The sequence below is a fragment of the Musa acuminata genome, chromosome BXJ1-10, assembly GCF_036884655.1.
Source record: "Musa acuminata AAA Group cultivar baxijiao chromosome BXJ1-10, Cavendish_Baxijiao_AAA, whole genome shotgun sequence".
NCBI classification, from domain to species: domain Eukaryota; kingdom Viridiplantae; phylum Streptophyta; class Magnoliopsida; order Zingiberales; family Musaceae; genus Musa; species Musa acuminata.
This window is the reverse complement of record NC_088336.1, coordinates 16,574,562-16,600,494: the sequence shown is the minus strand read 5'-3', so window position 1 is coordinate 16,600,494 and position 25,933 is coordinate 16,574,562. Positions and strand designations below refer to the sequence as shown.

Below are 25,933 nucleotides of genomic sequence, written 5' to 3'. Positions count from 1 at the left end.
CTCCGCTATGGCGAATTTCTCTTCACGCGGGTTGAGTTTTTCTAATTCACGCACCTTGGGCAAATTTTACTTTGTGCTTCCATCGTGGGGCGGATTTCGACGCTTATTGACTCCTCCATCTAAGGCATTTTGAATCCTTCATTCGATGCTTTTCAAATCCTTTATTTTGTTGGCATCCCTTTGGAGGGGACATTTATCTCAATCGTGGGAGGAGAGAGACCGACTCCCTCCCTATAAATCCTCCCTCACCTAGTGGGTGAGGTTCATTCTTCTATTTAATTATCCAGAGCCTCCTAAGAAACCTTCTTTGCTTTATCACGATTCCCTATATGGTGAATTGATCCTCGGGTCTCGCTCTTCTACATGCCGAGTCGATGCGAGTCTCAACCTGGCCCCTCGGAGTACGAATTGAACCTCCCATCACTTCATCTCATCCTTCTTTTTAATCTTCTGTAGCCTTATGATTGTGATCCTCTATGAATCTGTATTCCTTAAAGAGGAAGGTGTCTGGCTCCTCTTCGGGCTCGGTAATGGCCTCTTCAACTTCAGCCACTATCCATGAGCCATTGCTTGAAACGTCAAGCCCAACTCGATCCAACCACCACGCTAGCATTGACAAGTTGAGAAAGAAGTATAAGGTTATCGTGAGGAAGGTGCCTTGCCCCTAAAGGGGTGGGGTGTTGAATCTCAAATTTTGATGATGAAACCAATTGATAGTGTTTATCTGTGCTTTGAGTGAAGCAGAAAGCTTCGATCATGGAGAGATAATTAAAAGCAAGAAGAATCATGTTGGGCTGGAGTGGCACAACCGGAGGATCGGTCGACGTATCGGCAGAAGGTTCGGGCCATGGGTTCGGGCATCGGGCCAAGAAGAGCAGAAATTGCATCAAGAAAATTGGAGTTACGGAGATCAACTGACCGATTAAGCAATAAATCGCAAGAGAGGATGATGCGCCGAAGAATCAAATGAGGCATCGATGAACCAATGACATATCAGACAACATTTGATTAGCTTTATAATAATTGTCTAGATCGAAATAGGTTTTAGGCGTAATTGGGTTAGAATTGGGCCAACTCAATTAGGGGCCAATTGGGCCCATGTTTGGGTTATGTTGGGCCAAGTGAAAGGCCTAAACAAGGACCCAACAGGTGGAACCATCGTGGCATAGTCTCCGAGACTATGTCAAGTGGTGGTATCGTCAAACTGGGTGGTGGTACCACCCAGACATAGTCTCCGAGAGACTATCAAGTGGTGGTACCGCCAGATTAGGCGATGGTATCACCTAGTGGCTAGGGTGTCAGGCGGTGGTACCGCCACCGCCTAGTGTTAGTGCTGCCGGCAATGGTACCGCCTAACACAAGCCCTTGCTCAAAGCCTAAGTGGATGCTACCCTAGCAATTGCATCAGCTTGTGTGTTTTCTTCACGGGTGACCCCAAACACATTGAGTCGGGAAAAACTAAGCTAATTTTCATATATCAGTAAGGTACTTCATCATAGTTGCATCTTGGGCCTTATAACTCCCCTCCACCTGGCTTATGACAAATTGTGAGTTGCTGAACACTATTAAGTCTTGGACTTGAAGCTCTCGAGTAAGCTAGAGCCCCAAAAGACATGCTTTATAGAGGAGGAGAGGGGTAGAGGAGAATAGGAGGTGATAGCTAAGAAGGTCTAGCCTATGACCCTTTGGTTCCCTCCTATTTATAGAAGCCCTATATCAACTTAACCCTAATAGATCCTACCCTATTGGGTACTAGATTTCCATCTAACTATACAATTCTTTTAGATTAGTGGATCTCTATCCAATAATCTCTTATTGGATCTCATCTATTGGATCCAATAATTCAAGGACTTATTGGATATCCAATAAGATAAGGGCTTCAACGAATATCTCATATCTGAACCTCTACTCATCGTAACACATACCATATGTGTATGACTCTCTAGGCCCAATATTAAGCTGGCCGTGAGTAATATTTGTCAGAACTCCTTCTGGCTCAGTGACAACTCATCGACTACGGACGTACTAAGTTACTACACCATAATTCCCAAACGATATAGGGGAATCCAATCTTTTGGACATATTTATTCTCACTTATTGTATACCTAAAGTCCCTTATCCATCTAATACCTCAAAGACTGTATACGTGGCATAGCGCTATCAGGCTCATACGGTTTCTACTCGAGTCTCGCTCTAATCGGATTCTCCCGTAGAACTATTTCTCTCTCAATCCGAATGACCATAGTCAGAGATTTGTCTGAGTAAAAACACATGAGATATATTCCTCTTATGATACTAAGAGCGGATAATCCTCTATCAACACTTAAAAGTCCTTGTAAAGTTGGCTGCTACTCCCGATAATCGGCTATAATAGATTTAAAAATTCTAGACCTCTGAGTCTGATATTAAAGAGTGGAGTACTCATACAGGACATCCTTGGTGTCTCAAGTCTAAGGATCAGATGCACCACTGGGATGATTGAATCACTATCTGACAATGAGGTATCATCAACCATATATCATTTCGTGAGTGGATCAATCAGTGAACTTATTCTTCAATGAGCACATACACTATATTCATAGTATCCCCACACGAGTAGCTATCAGACCAACCTCTTCCATCATATGGATGGGTATATAGTACACCAGTCTGTCCGGTTATCTTGATATCCCTCTCGAGTAATATATAACCAGGATTATTTAGGATCAGTGTTTAAAAGCGAATCGCTCTCATTATTGTGATTTCATCACGATTCGATTCTCATTGCACAGATCTATAGACATCACAATATATACATGCAACAAGAAATATAAAGTGAGAAAATATTATAATAATAATAAGCGAAACGATTGCGTATCATATCACACATGTCATCACTCATGTGATTGGCTTGTAGAGCTTCTATGACTAGTAGTTACATCCAATACTAACTCAATTAAGACATAAATGATTACAAAATATGAATCTTATGTTGTCTGACTTGTTATTGGTTTATCCGAACTCCCAACGCATCATACTTTCTTTTGACGTATTGCCCAATCTATCAGCATATTAACTCTCACAACATCTGATCTTGGCATAATATCTGATTCTTTTGGCCCGATGCCCGATCTCTAACTCTAGGTCAATGTTTGATTCTCCTATTTCAATCGATTTACCTTTTCTTAATCGATGATAGTCCTGTATCACTTTTCTTAAATACAGATTAGATCATAAACTCATCAATTGATTTCATTATCAAAATATGGGATTCAATAATCTCTCATTTTTTATGATAACAACTAATTGATGACGAAATTTTAACTAAACCCCCCTATCTATATACTATATCAAAATAAATTTAAATTTCAGAAAATGATAACCTTCTAATCATAATATCTTTGTATTCAAGTCGAAACAATTTTAATCATAAATTATAGTGATCATATGTAAAAAATCATATAAAAGTAATCATTACTTACTTCATATGCATATCATTACATATATTATTAGTATAAAATCATGAGTATTGCATACATAATTTTAAATCATCAAGGTACATTATGCATAATTCAAATTTCAAATCATCATCACTTTGGCATAATTTTAAATCATTATGTATGATTCTAAACTATTAAAATTTTAAATCATCATTATTTCTTCCCTTTGTCATCAACAAAAAAGGAGAAAAGTGTAACTAGCAAGTTTTTAAAATATGCAAGCTAGTAAGTTAGTAAGTTTTACTTCACATTAGAACATGCAAGCAAGCTAGTAAGTTAGTAATTTTTTTTGCTTATATTGAGATGTGCAGGATAGCAATTTTTGCTTCTCTTGAGATGTGCAAGCTAGTAATTTGTACTTTTGTTAAGATGAGCAAGCTAGCAATTTTTGTTTCTCTTGAGACGTGCAAGATAACACTTTTTTTTCTCCTCTTTGTCATTATAAAAAAAAAAAAAAAAAAGAAGGGAAGGATTCAATGGTGTAAAAATTTATATCAATGTTTCAATCATCACATAAAAAATGAAAAATCAAGTCATGAATACTGAAAGACTATAAATCTTTTTGATAAATCTCTTCTTTTATAAATAGAAAGAAGAAATCATAGGAAATGATTTTGATTCAAAAGAAAACTTAAGTCATGAAAATCGAGAAATCAAGATAATGATCCACAAAAAAATATATGACAAGAATTTATGTATTTGGAAGATTTAACATGCCTTATTCTCTTCTAATAGTATCGAATTATTCATCATTCAATGGTTTAGTAAAAATATCTACTAATTGATGTTTTGTGTTAATAAAATCTAAAGATATATCATGATTATTAACATGATCCCTAATAAAATAATGTCTAATATCAATGTATTTAGTTCTAGAGTGTTGAATGAGATTCTTTATTAAACAAATTATATTAATATTATTACATTTTATAGGGATATTTTTCAAGTAAAGTCCATAGTCTTCTAAGGTATTTTTCATCCATATTAGTTGTGCATAACATGCACTTGTTGCTACATATTCAGCCTTGATTGTAGATAATGTAATAGAATTTTGTTTCTTAGAAGACCAAGAAACAACAAGTGGATGACTTACAAGTTGACATATTCTAAATGTACTTTTTCTATCTATTCTATATCCAGCAAAATCAGCATCAACATAAGCAATCAAATTAAAATTTTTAAATTTTGGATATCATAATCCTATATTATGAGTTCCTTTTAAGTATCTAAAAATCTTTTTAATTACTTTATAATAATATTATTTAGAATTAGATTGAAATCTAGCACAAAGTCCAATATTAAACATTATATTAGGTCTAGTTAGTATGAGGTATAGTAAGCTATCTATCATACCCCTATAAGTCTTTTAATCAAAGCATTCTCCTTCAATGTCCATATCTAATTTGGTAGAAGTGTTCATTGGTGTATTAATGGCCTTAGCACTATTTAGGTGAAACCGTTTTAGTATATCAAAAGCATACTTAGTTTGACTAACAAAAAGTTCCATCACTTAGTTGCTTAATTTACAATCCTAAAAAAATTATCAATTCACCCATTAAACTCATTTTGAATTCTTAGCTCATATTTTTGGCAAAAAATTTATATAAAGATTCATTTGTAAAAAAAATAACATCAATAATATTTATTTGAATAGTAAGAAAATTATTTTTAAAATATTTAATAAATAATATGGTATCGGTCTTACCTTTCAAAAATTTATTCTTAATAAGTAATAAGCTAAGTCTTTTATACCAAGCTCTTGGGCTTTGCTTCAATCCATACATAGCCTTAGATAACTTAAAAACATGGTTTGGAAAAAGAACATTCGCAAATCTGAGTTGCTCAACATAAACTTCTTCGGAAATAAACCCATTAAGAAAAGTACTTTTGACATTCATTTGAAATAACTTAAAATTATTACAACATGTATAGGCAAGGAATGTCTTCTTGATTGAAACATTTGGCTATTAATCTAGCCTTGTTTCGAACTACGATATCAAGTTCATCTTGTTTATTCCTAAAGACTTATTAAGTGCCAATTACAAGATGATCACTAGGTCTAGGAACAAGCTTCTATACCTTATTTTTCTCAAATTGATTTAACTATTTATGCACTGCAAACACCCATGAGTCATCTTTTAAAATATTATTAATGTATTTAAGTTCAATTTGAGACAAAAAGGTAGCATTAGCATAAATTTTTTTAAATAAAGAACGAGTTTGCATACCTTTTGATGTATCTCCAATGATTAGCTCTCTAGGATGCACATTGTTAGGACTCTAGCTAGGAGAGTCCTAATTGAGAGACATTCATGTAAAATCTACCTAAGATGACCCCTATTAAAGAGGTGAAGAGGTCGACTAGGGTTTGGAGGTTGTTTCTTAGAGAAGAATTAGGAGTTGTAAAGAAATATGAGTCTTGAGTAGGGGTCCTATTAGGAGTTAGGGTTTAGAAGCCCTATAAATAGTCATGTATTTCTCCTCTTTTCATAAGCAATAGATAAATCTTTTCTGCAGCCTTTGAGCAGCAACTTGGAGGGAGGAACCCCTATAGAGTTTCAAGGAGGCCGATCCCCTAAAGAGATTAACCCCAAGTTTAGAATCTGCAAGGGTTCTAACACCTGGTATCAGAGCAGCGTTCTTGGCATCTTGCTGTCCTTTCACAGCCATCCATCAACCCTCCACAGCCACTCAAAGTAATTCCCACAATTGCTTAAAAGATCATCATCAAATTTCACCGTCATCTCCATCACCACGGATCATCCTTTAATCTCCCCGTAAATTGCAACAGGTTCTGATTTCTTACCTTACTGCTATTACAATTTAGTTATCCTTATTCGAAAATCTAAAAAATAATTGTTCCAAAATTGCTGCATAAACTTTTCATCGCAAAGATTTCAACTCTACGACGAAAGATACATTACAAAATTTCAGCCGCATAACACAGATTGTTTGATCTTGATACTACATTTTTTCTATCCAAATCTCTACGAAATTTTTATAATAACTTTGACACTTCCTAATGGTAGATTTTTCTTTAGTTTTTTCAAAAAATTCTTAATATAAATCATTGATCTTTTATATCTAATTTGCTATACTTGAAAATCTGTATTGTAAAATTTCAGCCGCATAACACTATTTATTTGATCTTGATACTATGTTTTTCCTATCCAAATCTTTACAAAATTTTTATGATAACTTTGACACTTCATAACAGTAGATTTTTCTTTAGTTTCATCGAAAAAATCTTAATATAAACCACTGATCTTTTACGTCCAATCTGCTACACTTGAAAATCTGTGCTACAGAAAATTTCAGCCGCATATTGTTGCCTTAACCCGTCTATTTGCAATCTTTTTTGAATAAAATTTCTTATACACTTCATAGATCATCTTGGATTCCATCTAGGATTGATCTATTAAGGAATTCATCTCTAAAAATGATTTTGTGTTGTTATAAATTTTTGTCGTAAACCGCTAAAATTTTTCGACGAGAATTCTGCTATCGTAACTTGCACCAATTTTCTTGCTGTTACTGTCAAAATTTTCTTGATTAACTTGGACATCCTTGCTGTCATATAAACTGAGATATTGCTGTCAATTCCCTCCTCAAATCTCTTAAGTTTTTGGTAGAAATTTCATCGAGAAATCGCTGTTTCTTCGATGACAATTTTGCTCTTACAAGACAGCACATATTTGCAGCAACTTCCACTGATTTCTATCAAACCTTTGCTGCTATCTACCATAGATCCAAAACTTTCATCCATAGCCCTAAAACTCCACTAAAGCACACCTTCAAACTGCACCCAAAACAACCACAAAATAAGCCTAAACCGCAGCCTACATCCACCAATCCACCAACCCTTTCGACCATCACTTCTCTCAACTTATACATGCCTTTAACCCGGCAACAAAAGAGAGATCTTAACATTACAAATTTGCAGGCATATACTATGGCATCTAAGGAGGTAATCAAAGCTAAATTCGAAGCCTTCAAGGCCCGAATAGAGGATAAGGTTTGGACTCTCTTTATCGAACTCAATTTGGGCCGACCACCAAGCCCGAAGAAATCACATCAAGGAGAGGGATCTAACCAATTGCACCAAGCCCGAAGATATGACTTCCAAGAGAGGGGAGGCTCTATGACTGACCCCAACTATCCATGCATGAGAGTGAACTTCCCTAGATGAGAAGAAGGAGACCCAATTGGTTGGATCTCACACACGGAGTGATATTTTCGGTACCACAAAACCGCGGATGCATCTATGGTAAAAATTACAGCTATACATCTTGAAGGGGATGCCATACAATGGTTTGACTGGTTTGAACACACTCATGGAATCCTCTCATGGTGACAATTCAAAGAAGGACTACTGATCCGCTTCGGACCAACCGATTATGAGAACATTGACGGACAACTAGCAAAGATCCGACAAACCTCCACCGTTCAGGAGTACCAAACCAAGTTTGAAAGATTATCTAATCAAACTCATGATTGGTCTCAAAAACAACTATTGGGGACCTTCATTGAGGGCTTGAAGCTGGAGATCTGGGGAGAAGTTAAAGCGTGACAACCGTATACGCTTATGGCAGCCATCTCTTTCGCACGACATCAAGATGAGCGATTGAACCATGAAGCTCGGAGGACTATGGTCACTCCTCAACCAGTAATACTGAAGCCCTCAGCCCCCCATACTGTCGACCGAGTCCCCGCACCAAAGAGGTTGACAAGAGAAGAGCTTTGGGAGCGATATGCAAAGGGGTTATGTTGGCATTGTGATGAGCCGTGGAGCTGTGAGCATCGCTGTAGTAAAGGGAGACTTCTTATGATTGAACCAATAGAAGAAGAGGTCATTGAATATCTAGAAGAGAGGCTTGAACATAAATAAGAAGATGCAGAAGAAGAGCCATAATCGACCAAAGTTACGGTACATGTACTAGCCGACTACTCAAATCCGGAAATAATGAAAGTTGGAGGCCTTCTCAAACAATAACCGATCACTGTTCTCATTAACATAGGCAGTACTAATAACTTCCTAAACAGTAAGGTTGCTATCCGGATGGCCTTACCTATTGAGAATTGTAGTAGGTTTGACATTAAGGTCGTCGACGGATGGATTTTAAAGTATGATCGTAGGCGCCCGCGAGTGAAACTGTTACTGCAGGACTAAGAGATAATTGCATATTTCTTCCTCCTCCCTCTTGATGATCATGAGGCCATGTTTAGAATTAAATGGTTGATGACATTAGGTGATGTTTCCTAAAATTTTATGAAACTAATTATGAAATTTTACAGTAAGGGGAAACAAGCGATACTGCATGGGAAATGTAGGGGCGACGTAACGACGATTTGCACACTACAAATGGAGAAGGTTTTGCATAAAGTATACAACGACTTTTTGGTACAACTTGAGCAGCAAACTAAGGGAGAGCCAACAAAATTTGAAGATCCAAATCTACTTCATTTGCTTGTTAAATTTTCAAATATATTTGACGAACCGCGCAACCTACCTCTTACCCATCGGCATGATCATTATATAACGATTCTTCCAGACAAATCTCCGGCAAATACTCAGTTATATCAGTATCCACATCTCCAAAAGGATGAAATAGAAAGGATTGTAAAAGAGATGCTTGAAACAGGAGTTATTCGGCCAAGGTGCAGCCCCTACTCTTCACCGGTGCTCCTCGTACGAAAGAAGGATGGAACATGGCGATTGTGTATTGATTACCGAGCTCTCAATGACATAATCATCAAGGACAAATACCCTATTCCAATAGTAGATGAATTGCTAGATGAAAGGGAGCATAAATCTTCATAAAGCTGGACCTTTAATCCATGTATCATCAAATATGAGTGTGCAAAGAAGACATACCGAAAATCACCTTTTGAACACATAACAACCACTACAAATTTTTACTTTCTTCAACAGAAGGTGGAATATCTTGGGCATATCATATCAGAGGAACGTGTGGTAGTGGACCCCTTCAAAATTGGAGCAATGCAAAACTGGCCGACCCCGAGGAACATAAAATTGCTACATGACTTTCTAGGTTTAATAGGCTACTACCGCAAGTTCGTGAAAAACTATGGAAAGATCAGTGCACCACTTACTTCCTTACTAAAAAAAGATATCTTTCAATGGTCAGACAAAGCCTCCGCTGCCTTCGATAAACTTAAGGCAGCCATGACGACGACGCCGGTGCTAGCACTACCAGATTTTAATCGACCCTTCATTATTGAGGTCGACGCATCTGGAGTCAGAATTGGAGCCATTCTCATGCACGATGGTCGACAACTCACATACACTAGCAAGGCATTGTCTCCCTCCTATCAAAATATGTCAACATATGATAAGGAGATGCTTGCCATTGTGCACGCAACAATGAGGTGGAGACCCTACTTGATCGGTCGATGATTTCAAATTAAAACCGATCATAAAAGCCTCAAGCACTTTTTGAAGCGAAAGATATCATACCCTGAGCAGCAAAAATGGGTAACAAAACTTCTTGAATTTGATTATGAAATAACTTACAAAAAGGGGAAAGAGAATGTTGTTGCAGATGTGCTTTCACAACTACCTGAGCAAGCTGAACTTTTGACCGTTTCACTTCTGACCAGCGACTTCCTTAAGGATATTAAGATGGAATGGTAGGAAGATTCGGAGACCAGTAAGATCATAAAAAAATTGGAGGAAGCACCAAGCTCCGTAACTCATTACAATTGGGACTCAAAAGAATTACACTATAAGGGACGCATTGTGCTTGTGACAAATTCTACTTGCATCTTCACGAGTATATTTTGGACAAAGTTATTCCATATGTAGGGTATTAAATTGAAAAGGAGTACGACATATCACCCACAAACTGATGGCCAAATGAAACTTGTAAATAGGTGCTTGGAGACAGCCCAAATCCACCCACCAAATAAGACTATCCAAAGAGAACTCCAGACCCAACCAAGTGTCATTATTGATTAACAGATCGTGACTCGACGACGACGATCCACTACTGAAGTGCTAATATAGTGGGCGAACCTACCAACAGAAAATGCCACTTGGGAGAACTATGATGACTTGAAGATCAAATTCCCAGAATTCATGAATCATTAGCCTTGAGGACAAGACAATAATAATTTTTAAATTCACCACCATGATTATTACAAATAGAGAAAATCATAAAACCCTTATCATTTTGAACATACTTACAAAACTTAAAAAAAATTAAAACAATCATTTTTATGTACCAAGAAGTATGTCCAAGTATATATACTATAATCATTAATAATCATAAAAATATATTTACTACATCCTAGACTTGTGATATCAATTGGTCCAAATAAATCTATATGAATTAATTATAGTGGTCTTGAGGTAATTACTTGTTTTTTAGATTTAAAGCTACTCTTTATTTGTTTACCTAGTTGGCATGCATCACAAACTTTATCTTTGATAAATTTAATTCTAAGCATATCTCTTATATATTCTTTAGTTATAATTTATGAAATTAATTTTTTACTTGTATGACTTAATCTCCTATGCTAAAGTCATGCATCATCGTTTAAAACCAAAACCAAAAAGTAAGTTTCATCAGAAAAATCATCAAGATCAATAGCATATACATTGTCCTTAAGGCAATCATAGATTTATTTTTATGTGATACATCTATAATGTAAGTATTAGATTCAAATTTAATGTTATATCCTTTATCACATAATTGATTAATGCTTAGTAAGTTATGTTTTAAACCATCTACTAATAAAATATCTTCAATCAAGAGGTTTGATTTGTTACCTATATTTTCTTTATCAATAATTTTTTCTTTGTTATTGTTTTCGAATGTGACATATCCTTCATCTTGGCTAGTGAGCTTACAGAAATGTATTAGATCTCTAGTCATATGCCTTGAGCATCAATTATTAAGATAATATCTTTTGCTCCTAGCTTTCGATTGTAGATATATCTACAAGAAATGAGGGTTTGCTTTAAGTACCAATTTAACTTTGAGTCCCTCATGAATAGATCTACCTATATTGACTATTGGCATTAAGTTATTTATGATTCCTTTAGGAACCCAAACTAATTTATGCAAGCTATATCTTTTAAATGAATATTTATAGGCATAATGACCATATCTACCATAAAAATTACATATACTTTTAGGGGAAACATACAATGTGGGTCCTTTAACAAATATAGTACACTTTCGTTGAGTGATACTACTCACAAAGCCGATTTAATGATATGTTTTCAATTTTAAAATTTTCTAATATTTGTTGTAATACTATATTTTCCTTTTTGACTAAGTCTAACTCTTCATTTGAGTATAAGAGGTTAACATGCAATTGTCATACTCATTTTTTAATTTTTTAAATTTATTAGAGAGAGAAGAATGATCCTTTTTTAGTAATTTATATTTTTTACTAACTAATTTAAATTCATTATATAAACCATGAAATGAATTAAGTAATTTATCATAAGATAAAGAGGTTTTGGTTGAGTCACATATCTCATCGTTGAGAGCCATCAAGGCGTAGTTCGCCACCTCATCTTCATTGGTTTGCTCTTCGTCTTCTAATGCACTTGATTCGTCCCAAGTCACATTGTGTGTTTTCTTCTTCTTTTGTGTTAGCATTTTCTTCTTCAATTGTTGACACTCACTTTTGAAGTACCTTGACTTCTTGCATTCATAGAAAATGATTATTTTCTTTTTGAATTCATTTTTGTTCTTAGTGTCTTGTTTTACGAGATTTGTTTTGTTTCTTTTTATGAATTTTTAAAATTTTCTTGTGAGGAGTGCCCAAGTCATCATCATCACTTAAGCTTTCACATCAGTGGTCTTCTTTGGTTCGAAGTGTCATATCTTTCCTGTTCTTTGGAATATTGTTATCATATTCATCATGTGTCTTGTAAGTCATTTCATATGTTATTAATGATCCTGTGAGTTCTTTAAGAGAAAAATAGTTTAAGTCTTTTGCTTCTTAAATAACAGTTACATTTGGATCCCAACTTTTTAGAAGAGATCGTAAAATTTTATTAACAAGTTCAAGATTAGTATAACTTTTATCAAAAACTTTTAAACCATTAATAACATCTATAAAATGGGTGTATATATTACAAATAGTTTCGCTTGGTTTCATTCTAAACAATTCATAGCTATGCACCAAGAGATTAACTTTAAATTCTTTAATTTTACTTGTGCCCTCATGTGTAACTTTGAGTGTATCCCAAATATCATACGTATAGTTTCACATATAGAAACACGATTAAACTTATTTTGTTTAAAGTATAAAATAAAGCATTCATATCTTTAGCATTTAAAGAAAACGATTTTTTTCTTTATATCATTCCATTCATTCATTAGTATAGAGGTTTTTTTAAAATCATATTCGATAATATTCCATAAATCAAAGTCTATATAAATCAAAAAAATCCTCATTCATATTTTTCAATACGTATAGTCCATCCCATTGAACATAGGAGGACGAGTGATAAGTGTAACCCTCTTGATTGTAGGAAAAAAGTCATATAATCTCTCTTGGGTTTTAAACCAACTAAGAGAACTTGGTTTTGATACTAACTATTAGGATCGTAAAGTCACTAAGAGGGGGGTGAATTAATACTTTCAAGAAATTATGATTTAAAAATTCATTCGATGAAACTAATATCGAAAATATGCTTGACTTAGAATATGAGTAAATGTAATAAGAAATTAAATCAGAAAACAATAGTAATAAAGAGCATAAAAAGAAATACACACTGAATTTATAGTGGTTCGGTTGTTGCGACCACGTCTACTCCCAATTCCTCCTCCGTCGAGGCCATCGGCTTTCACTAACGATCTTCTTTCAATGGGCGAAGATAAACCACCCTTATTACAACTCTTTTCTCCTTTTCATAGGTTTAGGAGAGAAACTTTACAACTCTTTTTTTCTTATAAGTAGTCCTCACAACTCCTTTAGATTGACTTGGAAGATTGAGGAGGAAGGACTTAACACTTAGATTGTATACTTAGAATTACAAGTTTTTTGAGCTCTTTTCTTGCTATCTCAAGTAGGAATGAGTGGAGTATTTATAGGTTTTAAATGACTTCAAAAATAGAGCCAAAAAGTCTTATCCCTAGGTTTTTGGTGTATTGGAAGTACCACCGCCTACAGCATTGAGCACTAGCAGTACCACCGTCAATCTAGGTGATATCATCGCCTAACATAGTCTCGAAAACTATGTTCTGACGGTACTATCGCCAGTCAGTTTGGGCAGTACCACCGCTTAACCCTGGCAGCCATTGCCGGGTCTTCCGAGAACGTACACTTCGTATGTTCCAACTCATAGGTGGTTCTACCATTTGGTTTGGCGGTGCCACCGCCTGACCCAACTGTAGGCCACTGAATGAGCCATCCAATTAGCTCAAATCAGCCTTGATTTAAGCCCAATAGGCCCCTGATTAAGTTGACATTGTTACACCCAAAACCAATTCAATTAAGACCTAAACTATAATGATCAAGACAAACGATTACAAAACATGAATCTTATGTTGTCTGGCATGTCATTGATTTATCTGAACTCTCGGCGCATCATACTTTTCTTCGACATATTACTTGATCCATCGGTATGTTGACTCCCACAACATCCGATCTTAGCTTAATGTTTGATTCTTTCGACCTGATGCTCAATCTTTGACTCTAACCCAATGTATGATTCTCCTGTTTCAATTAATTTGCTTTTTCATGATCGAAAATAATCCTGCATCATTTTTCTCAAACATAGATTAAATCATACACTCATTAATTGATTACATCATCAAAATCCGGGATTCAATGGAAGAGGGACCAGAAGACCACTACGTGCCTAGCGTCAAACTAGTCGACGCACATCCACTTGAGATAGGACCAGAAGCTCTTGAGCTCATCGTCAACGCGGGAGAAGTTACATGCGTACGACACCGTGCTAAGCAACAACAACTCGGTGCTACTATCGGTGGTCGCTTCTATGATGACGTCTTCTCCCATAATTTACGATGATCTTATTTTTTTTAATTTAAAATATATATATCATTATATTAATAGTTTATTATGAGTCAATATGTCACGTAAGAAAACTTTAATGTTTGTTAACTCATACTCGATGGAAGGGACTTATATGTTATATTTTTAAAAATATAGGTAAACCATAAGGCTCAAGAGATTCATAATCAAAAGTATATGAACTAAAATAGTTTTAACCTTTTTTTAAATTTAAATTACCCATGTCATTATATTAATAATTTATTATAAGTAAACTCTAACGTAATGTTTGTTAACTCAAACACGACAAAAGGAACTTATATATTATATTTTTAAAAATATAATAATTATTTTAAATATAAATAAATAATAAAAGCTTTATATATATATATATATATATATATATATATATATATATATATATATATATATATATATATATATATATATATATATATATATATATATATATATATATATATATATATATATATATATCTTCCCGTGATCTTGACCGAGTCCCACTTTTAAGGCAGCACATCAATATCGAAGCGAAGGCAGAGACAGAGAGAAGCCATCGTAATCAACGTGCTGAAGCACACAGCTTCATTATATTTATGCAGCGAACACGCAAACCATGGTTGCTCACCCTTGATCACCGAACGTAGAAAAGTAAGCTGTTGCGATGGCTTCTCTAGTCCATCCATATCCTATCGGAGGTCTTCAGAGCGGCAAAGGCGGAGCTACTGCCGAGTGCTCACTCTTCCCTCGACGCCATTTCTGCTGTTACATTCCTCCAAGGGAGGAGCGATACGATCAGACCGACCATAGCGATGCCAAGGTCTCCGTCGAATCAATTTGGCCATAGATGAATCTGTTTGTAACTGGTGCACATATAAATACCAAGTAGCTCTTCTGGTGCATTTAAATTGAATTATGTACACTAAATGTAGCAACAACCTCTCTCAAATGTATTATGGGTTTTCTGCCAAAAAAATAACTTGGTTTCTAATATTTCAAATCCATTACAAACTAATTCAAGTCACCAGTGGAGAATAACAAAAGCAAAGCAAAAATGACCCTTGTCATCAGATGTCCGGAGTTCCAACTCCTGTTCATGCACAGGTCCGAATGTCTGTGAGAGCTTGCAAAAAAATGCAATACTCTGTAAGTGGTAGTCCGATGTGGTACCTCCTCGATCATGTAGAAGTAAAACAACCAGAGAATCCCCCTGCAGTGTATTCACCAGCAACAAAAAGAACATTTACCATCAGAAAGATCACAAGACTCAAAAAGGATAGGATACAACACCAAACGGATTCCATGAGTGCTTTTTTGGGACAAAAATCATTCAGTGTCAGGCTTGGGTTGTCACATTGAAGAAAACTTTCACAGTGATAGTGAGTTTAATTAGAGAAATGATTCCGGGAGGGATGGCAACAATCTGTCAAGCCATGCTCAAATTTTCCATCAACCATGCTAACCTAGTCTATGCGATAATGTTCATCGAAAACTCAAAATCTTGTTTCCCGGATACATCACTGATAGCAGCTAGAATGCAGGCAAAATATTTTTGTTCAGGCCTCTAATTATGGAAAATTGAAGCGTAAGAGTAGCAAAGTGTTATTGACTTGTAAATTTGATGATAGACTCAAAACACAGTAGCATTTCATTGAATTAGGAGGCCGATTTAAAAAGAAGAATCAAAATTCTAGATCCTTTGGTAATTTTATCTCAATAGTGTCTTTGCTAAGAGGTACTCAATAGTAAATTAGAACTCAGAAAAGAGGGTACCTGAGTGGAAATTTCGTCTCTGGAATTTCTTCTACTATCATATTTCTCTGTTAAGCTGGGTTATCTTTAGATTCAGACCTCTGCTGTTTCCGATAATGAAAATAGACAAATTGGATCAGAATCTGACTTAGTTAAAGAGACTTTTGCTTCAAGCGATCGCTAGATATCAACAACAAATATGGAATTTGGCAGTGAGAGAAAAACTCCATTCATCTGAGAAAAACCATTGATAGAACATAAAACAAACAATATCATTGAAGGATACGAAAACATCCAGTAGTATACATCCTCCAGCATCAGCTAGCCAGGGTAGATTGGGCCTGATTTTATGCCAATCCAAGCTTTCCACAAGAATACTGCACAGAAAATTGCAGAATATGGTAGTTGCTCCTCGACTAAAAGCACAATCCCAGAAAGACTATGTGAAGTTTCTAAAAGTGCCATCAAAATATTCAGCACACACCATACCTTCCCACATATGTTGCATTTCCACTCACCGCGAAAACAAACATTAACGGGTTAAGGCCCTGTAAGAGAGACACATGATCACACCAAGTGGTCAACTAACCAATATAGTTAACAAAAAGTAATAACATGTTAATCAAAGCATTTAAAAAGAATTTCCACATCCTCCGGTGGAGTGGGGTGGGGTGGGGTGGGGGTCAGGTAAGTATGGTGGGGCAGAATGTATGGGTGGAGGTCTTAACAAAAAATTAGCCACACAAAGGATCATAAGATATGAGATCTTGCCTGAACATTGCCCCTTCTAATCTGCAAAATATTCGAAAACACAGAGTCAGATTAAGTTTTACATAAAGTGAAATAGCCATGTAAAAATGAGGATACAACAAAATAGCAGAGTTGCATGTTCCCACTGCAAAAAAGTTGCCGTAGTCCTTGCAATGTGCCAAAGATAAAGAAATTTGCTGACTATTAATAGTATTTCATACGCATAGAGTTCATTCTCACGTTTAAATATATCTGAGGAAGCCTTGCCCCCATATAAATAGCTGCCATTGCCCAACCAAGTAAGTTTCCGACTCCAATGCTTCCATCATCTTGAACATGGTCCTATGAATGGTTAAGTAAAATAAGTAATTCATTTCTGCAGCGATCTTTTAAAGATGATCAAAAGACAAGATAAAAGAAGACTTCACATGCTCAAGCAAATATGCAGCATTAACTCAAAAAGGAATACGGACTAGCATTACCTGAAACAACTTACGTCCGACTCGTATGACCATTCCATTAGGTGATGCAGTGTGCACATCATTGGTGCAAAGATGAAGAACACACATACCAAAGAAAAATACAGCTGAAGGTACCTGAATTTGAAGCATGTGCCCATACAATTCATTATCACATTATGTAAAATCCAAAAAGAAAAGTTTTGAGCAGCTATTCTATACTCACTACAGCAAGCATATTTTTAGTACTCAAATTCGGTGGTGCAGATTGCGGGAAAATAATCCTGTCAGTTAGAGGCTCTTTTGCTACAGATTGCTGATCGCCACTTCTGGGTGGTGACCCTCCATTGTCACATGAATGTGGTAACCAAGCACCAAAAGCAGGCACGGGGCTTTTAGATAAAGACCGTGCTGACCTGGCATCAACGATTGGTAAATATGCAAAAGTAAGAACAAATGGAGGATAAACTGAATAACAATGAATGAACACCACAAATACAGATTAGCATACATCCAAGAACAACATATCAAGTACAAACTGAATCACCAAAAAGAAATATTGATTAAATTCACTTCACATGGAACATTTGTCAAGACTAACACATCAAGCTCAAACTGAATTACCAAGAAAGAAATATTGATTAAATTCACTTCACAAGTAACATTCGCAATGGAATCCATAACAAATTAAAACTGATTTAATATAACAATGCTACATTAAAGAAGGATCACTTGTTCCACTGCTGCAACTGTACTATTACTGGTTGGAAGCTGACAACCTTGTCAGTAAAATAAAATGCCAAAATAAATAACTATTTCCTTGATCTATGGAGAGGCTTATACATTACATAGACATGGAGCATCTGGAATGGGAACACGAAATAGGAATGTTGACAATGTCTATTAGAAACATGGCAAGACTTCCAAATCATTTCACAAACTCTTTGAAGGAAATATCTGAGAACACATCCTGCAATATGTAGAATCATTAGGTTAGTCTTGTCTAGGTTTTTATATATTACAAGGTTCATTTTGTACTTTAGTTCCCTAGGTCTTTGGATATTTGTTCATACCTCGTGAATATATTTGAGGCAGTTCCCCCTTGAAAAAAACATGATTAATTATATATTTAACAATGATAACATTTCTTGCCTTGGCATTTGTTATTTCTACCAAAAGAAAGATATCAGGGTCCTGAAACACTTAGCAAAGGCTGATGCTAGAAGAAAAATCATAACAGGGTTGATATGTGCATTACAATGACTCTTTCTTCATAATGTGCAAAATGTAGAAAGCATTTTCATTTTGATCTGAAAGAGGAGGGATCGGAGAAGGAGATTGTGGTTGCAAATGAGAAAGTTTTCGTTATTGGATAGAAGGAAACAATCAAAATATAAGAACATAAGCAGCAAAAAAATTGGGAACATAAGCTGCAAAGTTCCTGATAGTAGCAAAGTCTGCAATTGACACTATCTGAGATCTGAACCTTACACCTATTCTGGGAAGACTAATGAATCAACCAGCGAGAAGGAATTATTAGCTATCTTAAAAATTTCACCATATCCTACTTATATTTTAGGTCTATAAGAGAAATTAATGTGACAAAGCATTTTTGACAGATTAAAATGGTTAATTACTTACAGGTTGTCATTATTTAAACCACACTGGAGATTACTTTTCAGATAAAGAATTAAAAGAAATCAGGACCTGAGGATCAATTAATCATAACAGGATCATTCATTTACACTTTGCTGAATCATGCAGATGTGACTGAATAAAGCTTAAAAAGATATGCCACCAGTCCCTCCATTCAATTTGACAGATAATTAACTGGCAGCTAGATTACTAAATCTGGAATACAGGCTGGTAAGAATTTCTAGTAAGCAAGCCATCATGAAGAGATAATGCCCAAGAATGGTCCATGTGGTGATGTCCTACGTGATATTGGATTTATTTAGAAATCCTATATCTTAAACATTATTTCTTGACTCAGTCATACCAAACCATAAGAAATAGAAACCTAGTAATGTAGGTCATGATTTAGATGAGACTGTACAAGGCGTGTCTTACAAAGAAAAATAAATATAGTAAACCCTTAATCTATTACAATAGGATCAAAAGATGATACTCAAGTCACTTGTCTCGCACAATATATTTATATCATAACTTGTACAAATTCATTTGCCAACTTCAGAAAACAGTCTAATCATAAATGAAGATACAGATTTAAAACCTAAAAAATAGAATTAAAATGAACAAGAAACCTACGTGTAATAGAAGTCACTCCCATAGGAATCACAAAGTACTTCAACTGGAATTGGTGAGCTTGGTATGTTGACTTCCTTTGACGAACTTGTGCCATTTGATCGGTAACCATGAACTCTAGTTTTCTTTGAATCTCCCAGCAGGCACTCTTCTGCTGATCCATCTTCTTGATGATGCTTTTGGCTCTGAAATCATAGCTAAAGATATCAAAAACCATAAGGTTCTAAAGAAAGTAAATCATCTCCATTCAATCAAATCAAAATTTACCAAAATATGCAGAATAGAATTTAGTCAAGATGGAAGCATGGAGGTACAAACAGGCAACAACAACTATCTTAACTTTGTCCATACACTACAATTGAGATTTCCACATATAAGGACCCAAAATTTAAGATTCACTATTCGGTAATTATTTAAATTGATATATAACATATGTAATCTCAGTTTATATTGGTCAAATGAGGACCAATATATTACCTATGAGTTAAATGGTGCAAATTACTAGCATACACCAAGTCTCTGGCAACAAAAGAAGAAGTGAAAGTTTTGCCTCAAGCAATATTTTAACAAAGACATTAAGATCTCCATTTATTTACTGGAGGTCTATAACATCAGATAGTATGTATTACCTTGACATGTATTCCATGTTTGTTTGGTTCAAGTCTATGGTAAATGTAACCATAATACATAGTCTGCCCAGTCAGGATAACTGTACTTGCTGTGTATAGCTGCAAGTCAATATAACAACCATAAACCAAGATAAGTAGTAGAATTATGCAACATTTACTATCATTTAAGTTGAAAATCTCACCAATGCCACATAATACTGTGTCGGCAACTGCAAAAATAAACATAGAAGTTAGCAAATCAGAATTCTTAATCAACTTCTTTTTTTTTTTTTTGGCAATCAACTTCATATTGTAAAATATCTAAGACATTATCCTTTTTCATTACTGTGACACCATTGCCAGTGTGACATCACAATGAATGTTTGTTTGGCCTAAAACCCAGTTCACAATTTGGTAGGCTTTTCTAGAACCTAATATCAGAGAGCTGGGAAGATATGATGTGGTCCATAATAGGGATACAACTGGGATCAGAAGTGAGAGCAAATAAATGAGATTGTGGCAAATACCTGAGATTAATCTGATCAACTGACCTGGCTTAGGTGAAAGGATCATTGCTTGCTTGACATTCTACACTAGGAAGAAATAATTAGGTAGATATAGTGCCTGTATTGTGTATAACTTTGAAAAAAGAGTGGATAGAAGAGAAACATTCTTGGACGATTACATCAAAAATGGAAGACGGAAGAAGGCACTGTGCCTAACTGCCCATACCCAATAGAAAGTAATGAATAAAGTTAAAATCATTTGACAAAAGAGTGCTGACAGCACACATTGAATACTCAGAAAATGCCCCTTATTACTCTTAAAAGTGGATACACAATGCCCCTAGTAAGTTTAAAGAGTAGAAAACCAAGCAAATGTACTTCTAGCATACCTATAGTAAGAGAATGGGTTCAGTAATCACTAAGGAAAATATTGGCTTAGACTCTAGGCACATGCACTTGTGATAAATTCTAAAAAATGTAGATAATTCATTAGATCAGAGATGGGAACTGATACAATGCAAGATCAAATGCATATCCATGCTGAAGAGCTAGGTCAATGGATATAGGCAGAGAGGAGTCAGACCATACTCTTAAACTTCAGAATAAGCATGAGAGGAGTCAGAAGGGCATCAGAACTTTTTACAGCTGATACAAAAGGTGATAACAGAAAAAAGCACAATCAGGAAACAAGTTTAACAACGTGTTCCTGACAGAGTTCAGCAGTTGATAGATCTAAATCTGCAAACACCGTACACCAAGCTTAGCAAAATAATGCAATGTAGCTTATTAGAAAGGTTACTCAGTCAACTATGAACTTCTAATGATCTCCATATGAGAAAACCTGGAGAATGATATAATGATCAATTCTACATGCATAGATGTCAATGATACTTACAGTAGCAGGTTCTAGCAGACAGCCGATGAGGTTAAATAAATCTCTGCAAGTAAATGGATCCATTATTAGAAGTTAAGAAAGAAACATGAAAAAGGTAAGGCTGGAAACAGAGAAGGGGTTTGAACCCATCAAATTAAATGGTGCTTTAACATGTTTAGCTTTGATATATGTCTAATAAGCAGTATATAGGGATGCAAATTGCTACTAATGATGAGATCTATGAATTCTCTTTTTTAAGAACACAACGTTTAGCACTCCCAGATATGAAACAAACAAAGTGCACAAATGCAAGACAATTCAACACTGAGTTTGTTTGCCATCTTAGAAACACAAGGCCTGTACATGAAAAGGACTCAAATGGACTGTATCATCAACTTGGGAACAAGTTATATGTGTGAAACAGGCATCAGAACATCTTCTGTTATCTCAATTCATAAGACGAATAAAGCATCAGCAAGTCAATAAGTAACATTATCTTATCAATTTGTATTTGAGTAGATATCATGTTGAATAGTTTATTCGTCACTCAAGCAGCCAACATGTTGCAATTATGACAACACCATTCTTGCACTCCCTATTTGTTATTAATATAGAGAACAAAACTTGGTACGTATGGGAAACTAAAGAACTCAAACTAAAACGGCTTTATGCTGACATGAACCAAGAACAGGTTACACCGTGTAAAACATCCTGATTCAGCTAAACACTCAAATGCAGAGCATTACCCAAATGAGAACACTTCGTTAAAATTTGAAGCATGGTGCGAGATAAAAGTAAACATTACCCAACGATCCATGTCATTAGAAAAGCAATTGAAAGGCCTTCTGTAGATTTTTCACAGTAATTTGTCATGATTTGAGGAATCTCTGCAATTACCCAGCTGATGATACTGGCAGCTCCAAGAAATAAGGAAATTCCATCCTTTGTACTACAAAGGCAATACTTCAAGTACATTTGAGCCCATCGCGAGCAATGTTGGTTTAAGAAGCAATGAGGCGGAGGAGCTGTTTTAAGAAAACTCATTGCAGAAGTTAACTACTCCCAAGTCCCAACCTAGACAATTTCAACGAAAAGATTCAAGATTAATCTTAGAGAACACATGACCGATAAATCTGAGTACTGACACATCTAAAATAAGTTCCACTGCCTGCACAGAGAACTATAAGTCATCAAACTTTTTATACCTTCAGAATATCAAATTATAGTTTTGAGGAATATAATATACACAGTGACTCACAACAGCACTTGCTCTATATTAAAGGTCCCACGAAGTTCTAAGGTCGAGTTAAAAAAAGATTCTTAGTCTCATAGCTCACATGTGAAACATATTTAGAACCAAATCATATCAGACTGTGCAGCAGCTCTGAAACCACAAAATAATCGTAATGCGGCTTAGTTGTGCATAAATCCATATGGTTTGGATTTTTTACGAGAATAATAATCCATACTAGTTGGCGCACCAAAGATGAAAAACTCATCACCGGCGCTCACACACATGATGTTTCGGCCACCATGTATCTTACGGTAACAGAAATAATTTGTGCTGAATTATAATCTTCGCATGATGGAGAGCACAAAACCTATCCTGTGAAGAATGATATTCCAAACATATAAAGTCGCTCCTGCATGTTATACAAGACATCAACATGCACAAGGGCCAAAAAACCAAAGCAGCATCGTTGCAAGCAGCCACAGTAATACCACAAGAAACGAAAACATCGATCAGAACCCTAACAATGGTGATCAAGATAGTTGCGTCCGGTAACACGAAATCAGACTAAGCCATGATTTAATCTCGAAACCGAACAGAGTAATCACGTTCAAGGCAGAGCCTCAATCAGGAAATACCCGTAAAGAAACACATAAGACTACACATCATTCAGATCCAAGAACACCCGGAAAACCACCACAAGGACCAAAACCCGATGAAACTAAACCGGCCACGAAACACTGCCGATTCATTATTGCTAAATCAAGCGACAACTCCAATTCAGAAAACGAAAGAACAGAACAAAAACCTCAACTACAACACGAATCCTACATGTCAAAGAGGCGCATGGGGTGTGACCAGATCGGAAAGAGACCATGGATAAGCTTAAAGATCAAAATCACCTCTAGTTTCCAGAGAGATCCCGGCTGCACAGAGAAAGAGAGAGAGAGAGGAAAGCACTTCGATCGAGGGTTCCCTCTCTTCTCTGAGCGCCGATGTAGTACTACTGCGGAGATGAGAGTGCTGAGGTTGAGAGTGCACGGAACGAGAGGAGGAGGACGAGCGTCTCGTGCGTTCTCGTCTCCTCTCTTCCGCCGTTTTAAGTTGAGAGAGGCATGAGGCGGAGTTATTTCCGAAAACAAATTCTGTGGTGGAGGCTGTTTGGAATCCCTCCACCACCGTCCATCTCAACCGCCTGATTTGATGCAACCTTTTTTTTCAAATCAAGCGGACGGTCGGGATAAGAGAAAGGGGTGCGATGGACGGCTTTGAAGGGGCTTTATCACCACGTGGCGGGAAGCGGGATGTTCGCCGGATCACATGCGCTGCCAGCTGTCAGTTGATTGATCGATGCAAACATATACGCAGCGTTAAAATTATTGAGGAACATTTGAACTGTTCACGTGAACTAGCTAATTGGTTCTCTATGATCGATAGATGCTAAACGTATTAGTTATATGATTCGTAATATTTTTGGCGACATGACGGCTAAAATAAGTAGGACTTACTGTCAAATTGTGTATCCTCGTTGTGAAAACTTTAATAATAAAAGAATAATTGAGATGATTAAAGAGAAAGGAGCAAACAAAAACGAAGGATGATGTCCGTCTCATCTTAATTTTATCACTAGGTTAGGTTATCGTAAAAAATCTTCTAGAATAAATAAATAAATAAATAAAGTAAAATTTTGTATAGGTTAAGGCAACAACTATGTCTCTCGGAGAAAACTCCTCTCATCGTATATTGTTTTTTCTCAATTTAGCGAGAAAATTTTTGTGAATTGCTACAATTAAATTTTATAAGAACTGATACAATTAAAAATATTTAATCATAGCAAACTGATACCTTGGTTTTTACATAATATTTGAAATGATATCTTCATGTTGACTTTCAAACTAAATGTACTAGATAGATTGGGTATATATTAATTGATAGTCTAACCTTTAAGATTTATTAATTTTATAAGAACTACTTTTATCCCTCCTCAGTTATAGAGAAATAATATAGATTTTGAGATAATGAACTTTTCGATTAATAATTTTTTTTTTTTACTTAAAAAAAGAGAGAGAGAGATAGTTGTATACGAACGCAACATGAATGGCTTAATTGTGTGAACCCAAAAATATTTATAAATTAATTATGTATTTTTTAAAATACTTGTAGTTAATCCATATATGGAAAGTCAAATGTTAGTATTTATTAATAGGTGATATGATCTTATTTGATTGTCAATTCGATTTTATAAAATTAATTTGACTTGATTTATTTTTTAAATACAATCATATCTAGAAGTGATATGAGTAGAGGGGAAGAGAATTTGTTTTCAAAGCAAAAGTCATTCACATTATGTGTCCATTGTCCCACTTGGATTTGATAGTGAAAGATATTCATATCTCCTTCCTACAACAGATTAAAAAAAAATAGAGTTTGTTTGGTAAAATATATTTGATTAGATATTAGAGAATCATGACAAAAATTATATATCTTTTGAATATGATAATCAATATGATACCTTATTTGTCGCAAAGTAATAGATCATGATCTATATATATTGTGAATATGTACAGAAAAGCTAAACTCATCTTGTAGACTTGTCTTATTCTCTTTTTTTATTTTTAGAATTATTATAATTGATAAAATAAGGACATATTGAGAAATAAGAAAAGAGATCTATATGATCATAATATGATTCGTAAAAGGTTCTACCTATATATAGGCGAGAGCAATGAGTCAAAAATAATTAGTAGAGTTTCTCCCATCAAAATCATATTAGGGTACCGTAACATAAATGGACTTTCTTAAGATTAGATGATAATCTTAATCAAAATCTAGTTAGAAATTTAATATATATTAACCAATTAATTAGGGTCATAAAATCTAATATTCTCTTACTTGACTTATTAATTGATAAGATATAAAAGGGTTTAAAATTAAAATAAATAAATTAAAATTTATTTAAAAATAATTTTACCTAATTAGATTCTAAAA

At 35.2% G+C, this 25,933-nt stretch overlaps 1 protein-coding gene across 1 annotated transcript; it reads right to left on the bottom strand.

Moving 5' to 3' along the window:
* Positions 1–15,374: 15,374 nt before the first annotated feature.
* Positions 15,375–24,039, bottom strand: LOC103999622 (uncharacterized). The gene is made up of 14 exons (XM_009421419.3): positions 23,848–24,039; positions 22,520–22,788; positions 21,736–21,778; positions 20,538–20,564; positions 20,356–20,454; positions 19,730–19,911; positions 17,688–17,877; positions 17,486–17,599; positions 17,244–17,345; positions 17,025–17,045; positions 16,743–16,801; positions 16,540–16,630; positions 16,275–16,396; positions 15,375–15,711 (listed from the first exon to the last, which is right to left on the bottom strand). Exons 2-13 carry the CDS (start codon positions 22,756–22,758, stop codon positions 16,325–16,327), a joined length of 1,239 nt encoding a protein of 412 aa, XP_009419694.2. The 5' UTR covers positions 22,759–22,788; positions 23,848–24,039; the 3' UTR covers positions 15,375–15,711; positions 16,275–16,324.
* Between the last annotated feature and the right edge of the window lie 1,894 nt (positions 24,040–25,933).

Coding starts and splice junctions, on each gene's coding strand:
- LOC103999622 (XM_009421419.3), bottom strand. CDS start 22,758: ATGAGTTTTCTTAAAACAGCTCCTCCGCCTCATTGCTTCTTAAACCAA. Junction 17,600..17,687: donor CTAAAAATATGCTTGCTGTA/GTGAGTATAGAA, acceptor CTTCAAATTCAG/GTACCTTCAGCTGTATTTTT. Junction 17,046..17,243: donor TTCCTCAGATATATTTAAAC/GTGAGAATGAAC, acceptor AATATTTTGCAG/ATTAGAAGGGGCAATGTTCA.